This window comes from Carassius gibelio, chromosome B3, assembly GCF_023724105.1.
Source record: "Carassius gibelio isolate Cgi1373 ecotype wild population from Czech Republic chromosome B3, carGib1.2-hapl.c, whole genome shotgun sequence".
In the NCBI taxonomy this organism is placed as follows: Eukaryota; Metazoa; Chordata; class Actinopteri; order Cypriniformes; family Cyprinidae; genus Carassius; species Carassius gibelio.
This window is the reverse complement of record NC_068398.1, coordinates 4,359,501-4,378,191: the sequence shown is the minus strand read 5'-3', so window position 1 is coordinate 4,378,191 and position 18,691 is coordinate 4,359,501. Positions and strand designations below refer to the sequence as shown.

The 18,691-nt window shown below is 33.8% G+C and overlaps 2 protein-coding genes across 2 annotated transcripts in view; both read left to right on the top strand.

Annotated features, from left to right (window-relative positions):
* The window catches only part of LOC127952595 (contactin-3-like), a 271,167-nt gene that overhangs the window by 81,466 nt on the left and 171,010 nt on the right, over positions 1-18,691 (top strand). The window lies entirely within an intron of this gene.
* Positions 6,617-11,944, top strand: LOC127952569 (gastrula zinc finger protein XlCGF52.1). The gene is made up of 3 exons (XM_052551193.1): positions 6,617-6,673; positions 7,369-7,562; positions 10,210-11,944. The coding sequence occupies exons 2-3, from the start codon at positions 7,460-7,462 to the stop codon at positions 11,349-11,351; spliced, it is 1,245 nt and encodes a 414-aa protein (XP_052407153.1). The 5' UTR covers positions 6,617-6,673; positions 7,369-7,459; the 3' UTR covers positions 11,352-11,944.

The window sequence follows — 18,691 nt, the reverse complement described above, 5'->3', positions numbered from 1 at the left end:
AACCACTAACCAAGAGAGTAAATTTGATTTCGGAGAGATTTAAAATGCCAAACTTAAGAGAATATGATGTTAAGTGAGAGGTTTTTTATGGATCAAAAGAAGGTCCCGCTGCACCAACTTCAGCGGTAAGAATTAAGTGTTACTGATACCCTAATTTAAATAAAGTATTTTTATTTAAAAATATAACAAAATAGAGTGGCAGAATGTCCTTTATATTTATTTTATTGTTCATATAAAAAATAATAATAATAACCTGTTTTTGTTATATTTAGCGTAATTGTAGGTTTCCACACCCCAAAAATGTGAGTAATAAATATTTTTATTTTATCAGGTTATGAAATTCAGTTTACTCCATGAATAAAAGTAAATAACAAATGACAAATATCATCAAGCAAGTCTTTACATTAGCTTAAAGCGGTTTTGTTACTTTTGAGAGGGGCAAAACTATTGCACAACAAAAAACATGTGACAGATATGCAATTAAAAAAAATTACAATGCGTATCAATAGAACGATATTCTGTTTCTATTTGGTGTGCGATTAAATTTCAGAAATTGACTTTGATGAAAATATGATAAACAATCACTGCTAGAAGTGAAAACAAAGATGTGGGTATTCAACCCCACAAATAAATAAATTAGTGCTGTCAATTGGCTAAAAAAAACACCTAATCAATTGCATGATATTTTCTGATTTTAATTTGAGATTCATCCCTCGTAACATAATGTTTTTTCAAATACTTTTATATTGTAATAATTTCACATCTAATCTTCAAATTAATGTAGAAACAACATAAATACAGTATATTTGTTTAATGACTGAAGGCCAGTTTCACTGACAACAATACTGATCCTTCCATTTACTCCAGCAAGCATGGAACGGGAGGGACCTTCATACTTAAAATAGCAATAGATACACTTTGAATGGTTAAATGTGTATTAGTGAGATTACAGCTCAGTGATCAATACCATTCTAGCATATGAACTGGACTTTCTTTTTATCTTTTCTTGTTTTATTAGCTTTAATGATACGAATGGCTACAGGGTTATTAGGCTGCTGTCACTTTAAGAATGAATGTGTAGATCCAGTATACTCACACATCAGTTTACCTCAAAGCTAAATTCAAAATTTAAAGTAAAATTAGATTAATCACACAGCCCTAAAGTGCAATCACTTTTTGATTACAAAATAATAAGAAACACATTATAGACAAATGCCTTTATATTATTGCATATACAACTGGTTCAAATAACTTTTATGTAGTAATAATACACTTTAAGTGGTTTTCCATAATTTCTCCAGTACTGAAGGTAGAACTGGTCATCAGATCAGAGCTTATCAATACTAGTGGTCGACTAAAATATATATATATATATATATATATATATATATATATATATATATATATATATATATATATATATATATATATATATATATATATATATATATATATATATATATATATTGTTTGTTCGTTTTTTCACAGTCAATGCCGATATCTTGGAAAGCATTATATTTATATAATTTGAATTAATATTAAAGACATTTGAAATCATTTGACAATGGATTAAAAAATGTGTAAAATAAACATACTTAAACTTCAGATGACAAAGTATTTTTCACAAATAAATCAATTAAATTTATAATTAAAAGGAAGTAACCACTGTAACCAAGAGGGCAATCAGTATTCTGAGAAGTTTGGGAATCATATTTTTCAAATAAACAAGGGTAACACTAATTTAACATACAGCACACAGTGAAAATGACATGAATATGATGGTGGGAAAATGCATAAAGTGCAGCATAATTTGAAATCACGAGTTTAAAGTTTAAAAGCATTACATGAACATGGACGGACGGTCACACAAAGAACACGCAACAATAATGGACAAAAATGCACACTTCACAAGAGGATTCTACCAAGTTTGCAAGGTTTGTGAAATTAAGCCATTCAGAGATTTGTTTAAATGATATAAATGTGTATTTGCTTAATGCTGACGGCAAACAATAAAGTATTTTGATATTTGCCTTAATATTACTGATCATAAAAAAAGCAATGGTCACAATACTTTTTGTACACTTTAATCTTTGTTTAACCGTTCTATCAGAAAGACTTCTCTCTGTATTAGACAGTACTGTTAACACACAGCGAATAAGAGGGAGAATGTGAGCTGTGTGCTCAGGCACTGGCTTTCTTATCACCCTCAAAATAAAAGTCCTGCATCGAACACATTGGCCAACCAGAAAAATGTATCGGCCAATGTTGAAATTTAAAAAATGCAGAATATCAACCGGTATGACATGACAGTATATCTTGCATCTGCATTTTATAAAATTTATCATAAGTGGAGAATTTATTTTGAATACAACAATGAAAAAATAGTTAACAATAAATCTTGGTGTCTCTTAAAAGCGTTACAGCCTCTTCTTCATCTTCCTGAACAATAACGGTTTGTAAAAAGCTACTTTCCTTCATGAAAGAGTCAGCAAACCACAAGTGATGCAGCATATGCATTATAAGAAACTGAAATGAATATGAACAATGATATAATTTATATCATGAAACAAAATTATGTACAAGAATAAACCTTTTTGACATTGATCTTTGGGAAGGAACTCTATCTTTGAGTTGATCTGAATCTCAATCTTTTGGATTTGAAGATGAAGAGGAACTTTATTCACTTTAAAAACTTCAGATAATGTTTCTTTGTCATGTCACTTGTAATGTCAGGTTAGGAAAGTAAAATTAATCCAGATTATATTTTATTGCTTCATTCATAATTGTGTCGCATTTGTTGAGGACACACCATTAGATCTGAAAAAGCTGTATCTGAGTAAAATTTATCCAGATTATATTTTATTGCTTCATTCATTATTGCATTTTCTGGTGCAGTGTTAAATATTGTAAACATGAAAAAGTCTTTCCACACACATGACATGAATGTGACTTGTCCTTTGAATGAACTCTCAGGTGATTCGTCAGGTTTGAAGCCCTCAAAAATGTATTGTTGCATTGATCACATGTGTACAGTTTCTCTCCAGTGTGGATCTTTCCACACTGAGTGCAGTTGAATGATTTCTTGCCTCTTCTTTTCTTTAAATCTTTCTGTCTGGTTTGAGAGCAATTTAAAGGTTTTTCTTCATTTTTAATATGATTTTTCTCCTCAAATTTACTCAGTTCTTCATTCTCCTTGTTTTTTATTCAATCAACTCTAATAATAGTAATAGTAAAAATTGTTAATTGTAAAAAAGCAGAGAAATGTGGTCATAAATATTAACTCTGATATAACAGTGTAAAGTAGATAATGTTTATACAAAATTTGGTAATTTTGGTGATTTTTTTTTAAATTATACGTCCCTGAGATTTTCCCATGAATGACGTACACTGACCTTCAAATTATTATTTTAAAACATTACAGGCAACACTTAGAAATAACTTACAGTTTTCCCAACATAATTTCCAAGGTGGATATTTTGACATATTTTGTATGTATTTGTCGGCACAAGAGCAAAAATAAGCAAATTCGATGTTCAAGTGTTTTGAGACGCCTTTCTCTGCGTCAGCCCTGGACACCAGAACACCGTGAGTCCTACTGAATTGGGCTCTTTCACATCTTTTTGTTTGTTCAAACTGTAAGATTTGTAATGTTTTTAAGACTCTTCTGCTCACCAAGCCTGCATTTATTTGATCCAAAGTACAGCAAAAGTTTAAAAGTTTTTACTATTTAAAACAACTATTTTCTATTTGAATGTTCAGCATCATTACTCCTGTGTCACATCCTTAATAATTAAAATCATTCTAATATGCTGATTTGCCTATTATCAATCTTTAAAATCTCAATAAATAACATTTTGAAATATATTCGAATAGAAAACAGTTATTTTAAATAGTCTAGTAAAAATATTTCAGTTTACTGTTTTGCTGTACTTTGGATCAAATAAATGCAGGCTTGGTGAACAGAAGAGACTTGACTGGTTGGTAGTGGATACTATAGGCAACTTTAATTATTCTCTATTTTAGAAGATGTCTCTAATTATTACTCTAATTTCTAGCTTTTAATTTGCTTAGAAATCTGCTTGACAATAACAAATAATAATTTTTATATATACTACAAACACTTATTTATCACATAATAAGGCAGAATAGTTTATATACTGTAATAAATATATGTCAATTATCACTGTTTTGTTGATTTATCACCTGCTGGAGATGACTTGAAAAACCATATATTGTCACAATCGTATATTAATGTCTTCGTTTTTCCAAAAGTAAAAGTTTCAGTTCTTCTGTCAAAACAACTGTTTTCATACAATGATAGCTGGACGCTGTTGCCCATATTAGGAGTTTCCTGATATGACTTTCTGCGCGAGAGCGCGCTCCGGCTTCGAGGATGAATGAAACACACACTGCAGGAGTGTTAGACTAGATTAGATTAGATTCAACTTTATTGTCATTATGCAGAGTACAAGTACAGAGCTAATGAAATGCAGTTAGCATTTAACCAGAAGTGCAAGAATATAGTGTTTTATATACATAAAAGTGCAGAGTAAGTGAAGCAGTGATATACAGAATGTACAGTGGAGTTGCTATATACAATATTGATCAGAGTATATACAGAATATAAATATGAATGCAATGTAGGGATTGTATGTACATTATGAACAGAGCAATGAAGGATTATATATACATTATGAACAGCAGGAACGTGAGAACAGTGGTAATAAATACAGTTGAATGAGTGTGCAAAAGTATTTTTGAACAATGTATTATATGCAAAATAACAGTAGTGCAATGATTTGAATCTCTGTGCCAGTCTCCCTCTGGTGCCCCCCCTTCCCCACCTCCCAGTGGTCTGTTCGATTATGCCTCAATCAATGTCAAATTTGGCAGACACGTCACCGACCTCAGACATGGCCTCGAAAAGGCATGGTCGGAGCGGGCTTGGAAGGGATGCAACTAGAATTTGACGCTTTTTCGATGACGCCATCACTCACACCTCAGGGAAGTGTGATTAGTCCTATATTATTTAATATAATGATTAATGACATATTTGGAAAAGTGGCTCCGGGAATCAGCACTCGGTTATGTGCAGATGATGGTATAATGTGGAAAAGAGGAAGGAATATATCTTTTAATATGAATAAAATTCAAGAAGCTATAGAAGTAGTTGAAAAATGGTCATTAGAATGTAGATTTAAATTCTCAATATCCAAAACATGTTACCAGATATTTACAAGGAAGAAAATTAAAGCGAATAAACTACTTAAATTATATGGGTCTTCTTTAGAGAAAGTGTCGAAATTTAAGTATCTAGGAGTATGGTTTGCTGACAAATTATCATGGAAGGTGATGATAAACAGTCATTAAAGGGCATTTATGTTGGGCTTATGCGATCAACCCTAGACTATGGATGTATTGTTTACGAGTTGGCATCATCAACGTTGTCAAAGAAATTAGATGTCATGCAAGCTAAAGCATTAAGACTAATTTTAGGAGCAGTTAAAACCACACCTATTGCAGCATTACAAGTAGAGACTTCAGAAATGGCATCAAGTATAAGAAGACAGAAACTAGCAATGGCATACTGGGTAAACCTACAAGGACAAAAAGGGAAGTTCTGAATGATTGCTGGGAAATTTTAAATGCAACTGGTAAAGGATTTGCATGGAAAATAAAGGAGTGGGTTAATGAAGCTGGGCTAGAGTCAATATCATTTGCTCCAATAGTGGTAGTATCCCCAATTCCACCCTGGATAATAGATCAACCGGAAATAGACATAACATTACATGAAAACAGAACGGATAAAGTTACAATATGTTCTGATTCAATGGCAGTCCTTTTAAGTTTACAATCACTGGAAACAAATAGAACTGACATTTTAACTTAAATCATGATAAGGTTATACAGTTTACGACAGATAAGAATAATAATAACATTTATGTGGGTACCAGCACACGTGGGAATTCAAGGTAATGAGGAAGCAGACAAGATTGCCAAAGAATCAATTAAAATGAAAGAACCAAATATAAAGATTGCACTCAGTAGATCAGAAGGAAAACATTTAATTTCAGAAGCATGCAATAGGAAATGACAGACAGTATGGGACTCATGTCATACAGGACGCCACTATTATAAGGTTCAAAAAACCATAAAGAAAAGCAAAATAATTCATAACTTAATTAGAAAAGAACAAGTTATTTTCACACATTTACGAACCGGGCATTCAAATCTAAATCAAACTTTACACATTATAGGGAAACATGACACAGGTCTATGTGATGTCTGTTCAGTACAGGAAACTGTTATGCAGAAATGCAAGACATATGAATTACAAAGGAGGATTCTTAAGGAAGAGTTACAAGAAGTAGGATGCCAAGAATTTAATATAACTAGCATGTTAAATGATGGTCCAAATTCAAGGAAACAAATGCAAGCAGTCATGAGATTTATTAAGAATAGTGGGCTATATAATAGGATATAGGAGGGTTATTCCATAGACAGTAAAAGGGTTATTCATTCTTTTCACACTCCATCACAGTAGGTGGCGGTATGCACCTTGGAAGTTGGTTCGCAACCCGCCATTAAAATCAAAGAAGAAGAAGAAGAAGAAGACGACGACGTCATCACTCGCGCGCGCTCACTCACTAAGCGTCGAGTCTCCCGAAGAGAGGTGAGCAATTCACAGTATTTTCACAAAGTTTCATAATTTTAAAATTCACTTTACACAGTATGTTTATGCAACAGTATTTGAGGTCGTTTTTGCCTTATTTTAATCGTGCACAGACCCGTTTCTGCGTTTGCCAACTTAAAGAAACATGGGGAAAACATGTTTTTGTGTGTTCATGTCAATGATTGTTTCGAGGTCTGGAGTGATGATGCTGTTACTGAATGTCTCCAGATCTAGGAATGAATGCGCGATTTTATTAATAACGTTATTTCTCTGTCGTTTATCTCTGGCAGATCAAATATAGTACAATAAATATATTGTTATAGCCATTTTACATGGTTAAAACGACTTACAAACACTGATAAATACACCGTAATGAGCCACTTGGGGCATTTTAAACATGGATATGAACAGATTTCTTTAAAATATCTGATGTTGCTATGAAATGCATATATTGTGTGAATTACCACGTGAGCATTTTAAACTAATCTGTTGTGCCGACGCCATTTCTTTTAATGTAGTAATATAATGATCTACAAAGAGGCAATGCTCTTTATTTTTATTTATGTATGTAGGTTTTTGTCTCTTCAAAGATACAGTTTAGAAGAGGTCCCCTTCATTTACATAAATACTAATAAATAAATAAAAAATCTACCTAATTTATTGTTGATTTTGGCAAATCTGCTTCTTTCCCTTAGACATTCATGTCCATTGAAGCTCCTCCCACAACAATCACCCATTCAGTAATTCACCAATAAATGCTAAAGTGAAGACAATTATTAGGAAGAGATGACATCTGTAAAGACTGAGTTTATTAAAGAGGAAAGAGAGAAGATGGGAGATCCAGAACCCTGCAGAATCAAACACACTGAAGATACTCAAGAACAAACAGGTTGGTGTTTATTATTCATTCTTCTTTATTAATGCTGAAGGTTATAAAGCTTGAGGCAGTTTTAGATCTGTATTAACTTTATTAAGAAAAAAAAAAGTACAATCTATTGAATAATCTCGCAAACAATAAGGGACACTTCTCGCAAGTGTCTTTGTTTTTATATGCAGTAATATTAGGACTTTTGTCTATGATGCATTTTTGTTATTCTCAGAGGAGCTACAGAGCGCTCAACATGAAAGCCCTGTTTAATTGTGATGATAGAGCAGAGATCTAAACAATCAAACCTCTGCTTACACTTTAGGCCTGAGGCTGCGATGTTAAGCTAATTTTACCGTCCATTTCTATAAGATATCAGATAAAACTACTTTCCCTTCACAGAGGTGCACATTAATTTCCCCAAAAACCCCAAATTAAGGTCAGCACAATCGTGATTGTTGTAAAATGCAGTCTTTACTGTTGATAAATTGTGGGACATGTTAACATAATAAAACAATAATAAAAAAAAAGATATATATATATTTTTTTTTAATCGTGAGAGAATTGTGATTCTCAATTTATCCAGAATGATGCAGCTCTAGTTTACATTATATTACTGCATATAACTCATTAAAATAGAAGTTTAATTTCATTTAGTAAACGTTGATTTCAAAATGCACTTTGTGTTTTTCAGTTGAAAAAACTAACAAACAATGCTGTTGCAGTTGTTTTCCTTATGTATTTCATCATTGAGGATTTCTTAAAAAAACTAAATATCTGGTCTCGTCTTGCTTACCTGGTTGTGTGTATTAACACATAGAGTCCTGCACGGGTTCGGGTACCCGCGGGTATTTGGCTGAAACGGGTGAAAAATATCCAACTGTGTCGGATACGGATGCGGGTTGGGTCGGACACAGGGGAAACACGGGTCTAAACACAGGTTCATTCAGGTGCAAACGTAAAAATAGGCCTACGTTCCACTTTAAAAAAAAAAATCACATCCGCGCAAACAGCTGCATGAGTCATTAGTTAACAGACGTAAAAGACCAGCCAGCTGTTTTTTTTTTCCGTTATATATATAATCTGAATTAAAATGTGTTTGATTTAAGCCTATTTCAAAATTTGTGTCATAAAATTTTATCGCGCATATAGCTTAACTAACGCGATCGTTATAAAGGTGTTTAAACAACAATACACTTCTACTTGCATGTATTTGACAATCGGAATATCAGATATTTCATGCCATAGTTAACACATTTGTTAATATGGACCTAATCTAGGCTATCCAGGGTTGTTGTTTTTTTTTTTTTATTGCATCTGAAAATGACTTTGTGCAGCTCATTCACATGCGCGCTCTGGCGCAGATCCGCCTTTCGCGATGCTCAGCTGTGGACGATTTAAAAATGGGTGCGTTCGACTTGAAGCACAACCTCAGACGGTGGTATGATTCACTCTTTTGTTGTTCTGTTTTGTTTCGGGATCAAAAAATACGACAAATGAAAGCGTTTATCTGTATTTCCAACCGATGAGAACTATGCATATACATTCATAAATCAGTAAATTTTATATTTTATTATGAGATAATTTAATCTAATGTGATCAGTGACTCAAGCACTGATGGACCAAAGAGCGCGCATTTCGACATATGCAGTAAAAACTTGAAATATAAATTCTCAGAAAATGCATTTAATACCAGTATATTGAAACGTCTGTTTATATAGGCTACTCCATTAATAAAGGAGTCCAGACATATGAAAAATATCAGTCCACATGCGTTTTATATTTTATATGAGGCAAATAGACATGCATGCATGCGTGACACAAAAAATATTTAACTTTTAGGTAGCAAAATATTTTTTAGTAGCTAATTCTTTCAATTACACTAAGGTTATTAGCTACATTATCTGCTATATATTTGCTTCTTATTTATTAAATACGGGCAATTGATTGATAAAACATTGATCAAAATTAAGATAAAATGTATAAAAAATGAATATCTTTTAAAAAGAATTTTCCATAAATAGCTTCTGAATGACCTGGCAATAAAATTCGAAAAAAAAGTGTGTCTAATGTGATTGGCTTAACTGATTTGATTTCGGGTGCGGGTCGGTTGTCGGTTCTTTTTTAAGCGGGTCGGGTCAGGTGCGGATTTTAATTAGTGCTGCTGTCGGAAAACGGGTCGGGTGCGGTTTTAAGCACTGCGGGTACGGGCGGGTGCGGATTTACAAAATCGGACCCGTGCAGCTCTCTGTCAACACACCCCTGCTGAACAGTAATGTTTGTGTATCTTCATGAAGATACTTTTTTTGTTCTTTTGTATCTTTGTTTTATTGTATCTGACGGTTTGTGCTCTTAGTGTATCTTTGTATAAAACACAAAAGATGCATGCACATTGGTGCATTTACAAATCGAGGTTTTATATAATGATTTCATTCAATTAAATTGTATTTAAAATTTAAGAATATTAACAAATGTTAAAAAAATAAAGTAATCATTCAGTAATTATAATCGAGTTAAAGTGTTCAAATAATTGAGGTTTTGATTTTAGGTTATTCCGTCCAGCCCTGTTTTTGCTATTATAGCATGGTTAATTTGTATTTCCTCTCAGGATTTTTTTTTTTTCTCTATAAGCTACTAAAAAATAACCTTTTTTTATTTATTAATTTCGTAGAAGAAAATGAGAATGAAGAATCAACTGAAGTTAAGGAGAAAAATCATGCTAAAACTAGAGAAAAACCCTTGAGCAGCTCTCAAATCAAACAGAAAGATTTAGAGAAACAAAGAGACAAGAAATCTTTCACCTGTCCTCAGTGTGGAAGGAGTCTTGCAAGCAAAACATGTCTTGATATTCACTTGAGAGTTCATACTGGAGAGAGACCATTCACTTGTGATCAGTGCGGGAAAAGTTTCACTCAGTCATCATGTCTTAAGGTACACATGAACATCCACACTGGAGAGAAACCTTACAAGTGTTCACACTGTGACAAGAGATTCAGCTGGTCAGGAAGCCGGAAAGTACATGAGATGACCCACACTGGAGAGAAACCGTACACATGTGATCAGTGTGGGAAGAGTTTCACAATAAAAGGACAACTTTCAGTACATATGAGAGTTCATACAGGAGAGAAACCATTCACTTGTGATCAATGCGGGAAAAGTTTCACTTGGTCATCATGTCTTAAAGAACACATGAGCATCCACACTGGCAAGAAACCATACAAATGTTCATACTGTGACAAGAGATTCAGTCAGACAGGAAATCTGAATAAACATGAGAGGTTCCACACTGGAGAGAAACCGTACACATGTGATCAGTGCGGGAAGAGTTTCACATTAAAAGGACAACTTACAGAGCATATAAGAATTCATACTGGAGAGAAACCATTAACTTGTGATCAATGTGGGAAGAGTTTTAGAAAATCATCACAACTTTATATACACATGAACAGCCACACTAGAGAGAAACTGTACACATGTAATCAATGCTGGAAAACGTTTTTGTGGGCTTCAGCCCTAAAGCAGCACCTGAGACTTCATACACGGGAGAAGCCATATTCATGTGATTTGTGTGGAAAGAGCTTTTCATTGCCACAAACTTTGAAACGTCATCAGAAAACACATACTGGTGAGAGAGAGTACATGTGCATTGAGTGTGAAAAGACTTTTACTACAGCAAAGTGTTTAAAACGTCATGAGAGGATCCACACTGGAGAGAAACCTTACAAATGTTCACACTGTGACAAGAGATTCAGTGATCCATCAAATCTGAAAAGACACGAGAGGATTCACACTGGAGAGAAACCGAATCACTGAATGTGGGAAGTATTTCAATTGTTCATCCGCTCTACTGAAGGAGAGGATTGAGTGGATGCCGCTGATCATATCCTTTTTTCAATATATATATATATATATATCATTAATATTGTGTAATTATTAATCAAGCGTTTGATCAGTATTTAACCTCCAAGATTGTTGTATGATTTAACTAAAGTAAACAGCCATCTATATACGTATAGATAGAAGCATGCTACTTACACAGATATATTTTTCCTTTTAGAAGTGTTTTGAAGTAACAGACAGGAGCATATGTGAGTGTATTCCTTCTCCTAGGGTCACAAGGTCAGCTTAAAGGGTCAGGAGAGGCCCTTCCTCCACGTGCGCTGCGAGGGGTGAAAAAAATGTAGAACTGTGACATTTAGAAATGTATACTAGATATTAAGAATCCTGTTCTATCCTGTATTTCTATTCCTCAAGATTAATGTCGGCCTATTATGTGTGTGTATCCAACCGTAGTGATAAGACACTTGCCAATGCTAGAGAACCTTGAATTGTTTGAATTGAAGCTGACTTCTGCTGATGGAACTGCAAACTATTTTCTTCAAGTAAAATTATTATTATTAATTGAACTGTTCTCTGACTCCTGGTCTTCTTTGTGACAACACCTGGTCCTTGAGTTATAACTGCAAATTCCCCTAACACTACACCGACATACAAAGAACAAACGCATCAAGTAGATTATCTTCAGATCCAGCGCTTTCAATTAAATCTTTTTCAATTCAATTTATTTTGCATAGCACTTTGTACAATACGAATCATTGAAAAGCAACTTTACAGAAAATTAAGTTTCTACAATATTTAGTAGTAGCTTATAAGTGATGACTGTCAGCTGATGTCATATGGCAGAAATGTATGGAAAAATCAATAAAAGTAATCAAACAACAAACACTATTAATGGCAATTTTTATGATTCAATCAAACTCCTTGCAAAAGTTGGTAGTTTAGAGGTCTAAAGAGGTATTTGGTAGGTAGAGGTCCTTTGGGGGGTTGGCATCATCTCTTCTCAGTTTTGGATCCAGACTGAAGCCTGTGTAAATCCTAGTTACCCATGGCAAAAACAGAAACAAATGGAGACATCGTTAGCGTAGCTAACCAGTCTAGAGAACATGAATGCATGGACTAGCTTTTCTGCATCAGAAACTGGTAACATGTTTCTAAGATCGAATAATGATGTTTTGGTAACATGGGTAATATGGTCGTGTTTAATAGAACACCCAGATTTTTGTTTGTAGAGGAAGTAACAGTACAGTACATTAGCAAATAATAATAAGAATAAAAAAAAAATATCAGTATTGCTTCAACAAGAGTGCAAGAGTGAAGTTAAAGCTACATCATTTTGTAAAGTTAATTCAATGTAATTGGCATTGACGCATCAACACTGACTCCACATTGTTTCAATGTGACCATGCTGTCTGGGGTAATTCTTATTAAGTTGGTTTGTTTCGTGATGACGCAATCCGGTATTTCTGCAAACAGCAGCATACATGATAACATCAGTCAGCTGACCATGGCTACTCCAATTTTCCTCACTGTATATTTACAATAAAACTAAAAAGTATATCAAATACCACTGCCTCCTTTCGTTTTCATTTGAACATAATAACAGCTGCAGAAATGTACTTCAGGGATATGTGTATATATATACAGCCATTACAATGAAACAAAATATTATATCAATTTGCCTTTTTTTATTTTCATTTTAATTATCAAAAATAGATAAATTTAATACAGACCAAAGATTACCTGTTAAATTAACCCAAAACTAATTATATTTTATACAGTGGCACATATAATAATAATAATAATTTCTTACATTTATAGCACTTTTCTAAGCACTCAAAGCGCTTAACATTGTCAGGGGATATCTCCTCATCCACCACCAGTGTGCAGCATCCACCTGGATGATGCGACGGCAGCCATATTGCACCAGAACACCCACCACACACCAGACTGGTGGAGAGGAGACCGAGTGATGAAGCCAATCAGTGGATATGGGGATTGTTAGGAGGCCATGATGGTCAGAGGACAATGGGACAATTGGCGAACATATCAGAAGGACTAACCGAGGTGAGACTGCTCTCAGCGGATGTTCGCCAACTGGCCCATTGGCCTCTGACCAAAATCAGCCAAAAACATTTTTAAATAGGTGATATCTTTATAAATAAACCACAGACTTGAGATTTAAACGACTAGATTCTCACCTGAAATACTTTTAAAATTACATTTCATGACACAATAACTAATATTTTGAAAATGATCCGAACAAATGGTGGTTGAGATCACAGTGCTTCGTGAACTCAACCAATCAGGATGTTTAGCGCCCAAGTCAAAAAATTGCTTAAAATTGCTAAATTGCTTAAAATGTTGTTCCGGAACCCTGAAAGTTCCGGAACTTTGAAAAAGTACCACCTTGCCAGCAGGGACTTTCAGAGGAGCATTTTTTTAACTAGAACTTTATTTAGTTCCTGGTTCCTGCGGTGGAAACACACCGAGTACCAGGCCAAAGTCCCTAGTTCCTGGGTAAAGTTCCTGCGGTGGAAACGTGGCTTAACCGTATCGCGTATTCTATCTTTTACTTGAATCAGGATTTAGTTTAAATTTTAGTCTAGCTCTGTGTACAATCTGACTGCAATTTTAAGTGATCACTGAACGCAGATTTGCAGAAATGTTAAGACAACACAATAATCTACTTGAAAAAGGTAAATCAAGCATAACAAAGTAAATGTTCAGGTAAAATTGTATCATGACAATTACATAATGAAACCATTAGAAGCCAATTTAGAAAAGATAATGCAATTGTGAATCACACATAACGTTGGAAACCCGCTCCTGCTCATAGACACTGTAGCCATATGGTGAACGGCCAAGTGATCCTCACACACCCCCTCCTCAGCAGAACACAATTCTACAAGAGTTTTCAATATTTCTCATCATACAATAACTAATGTAAAAATGAAATTAATTTACCAATCACAAAAATACCTTTAAAATTATACCAAACAATGAAAAGAATCAATAAATAACAATAAGTGGTTGATACAATGAATAAGGAGTTTAATATATAAATAGAAAAAAAAGTTGGTAACACTTTATTTTGATAGTCCACTTTAGACATTCTACTAGCAGTAAGTAACTTTGAAACTACATGTCAACTAGCAGTTAGTAGAGTATTAGTAGACTGTCTGCTTAATATCTTCTAACACTTTCTTTGTCAACTTATTGTCAACTTATACTAAGCATAAACCTACCCCTAACACTAACCCTAAACCTACCCTGACAGTCTACTCTGAGAGTTAGTAGACATGTAGTAGCAAATTTCTGAGATTTAGTTGATATGTAGTTGAAATGTAGTTACATTTTTACTTATAGTCAGTAGAATGTCTAAAGTGGACTATCGAAATAAAGTGTAACCAAAAAGTTTGTTGAGACAAACTGTAAGTTGGCTTGAGAAAGCCTGACCAGAAAGTTTGAAGAAGTTTAAAGAAGTTACAAGTTTATAGTTTAAAGTTAGATTGATAGATTAGTTGAAAGAAAGAAAGATATATTAGTTAGCAAGAATGACAGATAGATTAGTTAGAAAGAATGATATAGATTAGTTCAAAAGAAAAAATGATCGATTAGTTTGACAGAATGCATGCGACTAACATGTTTCTAGCATGATTAGCAAGTTACTAGCATGTTGTTAGCATTACTAACATGTCGCTACCATGTTTCTAGCATGACCAGCATGTTTCTAGCATGATTAGCATGCGAATAGCATGTTGTTAGCATTACTAGCATGTCGCTACTATGTTTCTAGCATGTTTCTAGCATGATTAACATGCTGCTAACATGTTGCTAGCATGTTTCTAACATGATTAGCAAGTTACTAACATTTTGTTAGAATGACTAGCATGTTGCTAGCATGTTTCTAGCATGATTAGTATGTTAATAGCATGTTGCTAGCATATTATTATCATGACTAACATGTTGCTAATATTTTTCTTACATGATTAGCATTTGACTAGCACGTTGCTATTATGTTTCTAGCATGATTAGCATGTTGCTGGCATGATTTTAGAATGATTAGCATGTCACTAGCATGTCGCTAGCATGTCTCTAGCATGATTAGCATGTTGCTAGCATTTTTCTAGCATTTCGAGCATGCGCTTAGCATGTTGCTAGCATGATTTTACCATGAATAGCATGTTTGCTAGCATGTTTCTAGCATGCGACTAGCATGTTGCTAGCAATTTTTTTAGCATGCAACTAGCATGTTGCTATCATTATTAGCATGTTGTTAGCATGTTTTCTAGCATGACTAGCATTCGACTAGCATGTTGCTAGCATGATTTTAGCATGATTAGCATGTTGCTAGCATATTTCTAGCTAGCGACTAACATATTTTGCTAGCGTTATTTTAGCATGATTAGCATGATGCTAGCATGTTTCTAGCAGGATTAGCATTCAACTAGCATGTTTCTAGCATGATTAGCATGTTTCTAGCATGATTAGCATGTTGTTAACATGTCGCTAGCATGTTTCTAGCATGATTAGCATTCAACTAGAATGTTTCTACCATGATTATCATGTTTCTAGCATGACTAGCATGTTGCTAACATGATTAGCATGTTGCTAGGATGTTTCTAGCATTACTAGCATGCGACTAGCATGTTGCTAGCATGATTTTAGCATGATTAACATGTTGCTAGCATGTTTCTAGCATGACTAGCATGCGACTAGCATGTTTCTATCATGATTTACCATAGTTTACCACGATTTACCATAGTTTACCATGATTTACTATAGTATACCACGATTTACCATGTTCAAGTATGATTTACTGATTATAGTATGATTTATCATAGTTTACCATGATTTACCATAGTTTACCATGATTTACCATAGTTTACCATGATTTACCACGATTTACCATAGTTTACCATGATTTACTATAGTATACCATGATTTACCATGTTCAAGTATGATTTACTGATTCTATCATGATTTACCATAGTTTACCATGATTTACCACAATTTACCATAGTTTACCACGATATACCATAGTTTACCATGATTTACTATAGTATACCATGATTTACCATGTTCAAGTATGATTTATTGATTCTAGCATGATTTACCGTAGTTTACTAAGATTTACTATAGTATACCACAATTTACCATGTTTAAGTATGATTTACTGATTCTAGCCTGATTTAGCATAGTTTACCATGATTTACCACGATTTACCGTAGTTTACCATGATTTACTATAGTATACCACAATTTACCATGTTCAAGTATGATTTATTGATTCTAGCATGATTTACCGTAGTTTACTAAGATTTACTATAGTATACCACAATTTACCATGTTTAAGTATGATTTACTGATTCTAGCCTGATTTAGCATAGTTTACCATGATTTACCACGATTTACCATAGTTTACCATGATTTACTACAGTATACCACGATTTACCATGTTCAAGTATAATTTACTGATTCTAATATGATTTACCCTAGTTTACCATAGTTTACCATGATTTACCATGATTTACCATAGTTTACCATTATTTACTATAGTATACCATGATTTACCATGTTCAAGTATGATTTACTATGATTCTAGCATGATTTACCATAGTTTACCACAATTTACCATTATTTACCACGATTTACCATAGTATACCACGATTTACCATGTTTAAGTATGATTTACTGATACTAGCATGATTTATCATAGTTTACCATGATTTATGATCTATGATAGATAGATAGATAGATAGATAGAAATAGTCAGATAGATGGATAGATAGATAGATAGATAGATAGATAGATAGATAGATAGATAGATAGATTAGATGAGTTTGAATGAGTTTGAATGAGTTTAAATTGATTAGCATCAAAGCTTGAGCTTGGGTCATCTGAACATCCTGTCAATGAAAGACTATGGGCATTTTTGTGATTTTTAATATTAATTTTTAAGAAAACCGTAACTCAAACCAGTCTGAAAAGATATAGCACACCGAGTCAGAACAGTATGAAGGTCTGACCCGAGTTTGGAGTATGTAGCTAAAACTGTCTAGGAGGAGTTAGTGTCCAAAAATGTTCCGGCCAGAAGAAGAAGAAGTTTAAATAGGATTTCAGTAAGCTGGCTCTCTCAAGCCAACTTAATTAGCTACTTGAAACAAATACAAAAGTGAAAGTGAAAATGAACTTTACTGAATTATAATTTGTAAGACAATAAAAGCATCTTGAGGGAGGAAGAGAAACAAAGTGACCATCAAAGAAGAGCAGAAGTGGATGAGTAATTACAAAAAATTTGGATAATGTTTCTTTGTCATTTCACTCATAGCAGCCGATTGGGACATAATTCTATGGAAAAAAATGGCTTTATTGCTTAAAATGTTATCATGTTTCCAGGATTTTTCTGAATTTTCTTTAGGTGTTTCACAGCACTGATCACAGTTAAATGGTCTTTCTTCAAAATGATAAGGCAGATGTGATTTCAGAGTGAAAGCTTCCCAGTGTGAACTCTCATGTGAATCTTCAGACTTGATTTACATCTCAATCTTTTTTACTCTGAAGTCAGCTGACAGATTGTTTGGCTTTTGTTGCCCATTTCCTGTTTACATTCACCAGGTCTAAAAGATACATTAAATCATGAGAGATTTCAAATGACACAAACAATCACATGCTGACCAAACAAAACAAACTGTCCAAAATATGTAACAGCTTCATATTAACACTTTATACTCATGCAGATCAACGTTTCATATGAGTTTAGGGGGAAATTTCATTTAGTTTTTTTATGGTCATCCATAACCGTATGACTGCGATGAACAGAAAAAAAATGCAAGCCTTTGCTCAGCGATCTTCATCTCCGCAGTGAATAAGCAGCAAAACATGCACTGATGTGCTCATTAGAAATAAAATAAAAAAACTGCTGCTTCAAGAACTTTATGGCAGAAAAGTAAATGCTTATTGGCCTGCTTCGTCACAGACTGCGACATGCTGTGTTTTTGGAGAGGAGTGTTTGAATAAGAAATATGTGCTTTCACGGAGAGGATTGGGCTAATAATCAGGATAATATTTTCAGCCTTTATCAATGTAAATTCTGCTCGGTTCTACACATAAGCCTATTGTATTCCATCTGCGGACTGAGGCTCTAACAAATTGTCATTTGGACTACTTTTGGGACAGTTTTTGCAATAAATTATTGTAATTACATTTGTCTGTCTCGTGTTTCTATTTATAGCCTAGTGTTTTAACATATGCATATGGTTAAGTTTAAAGGCAGGACTGGGAGAGGCACTGAGTATTTCTTTTTAAATCTAT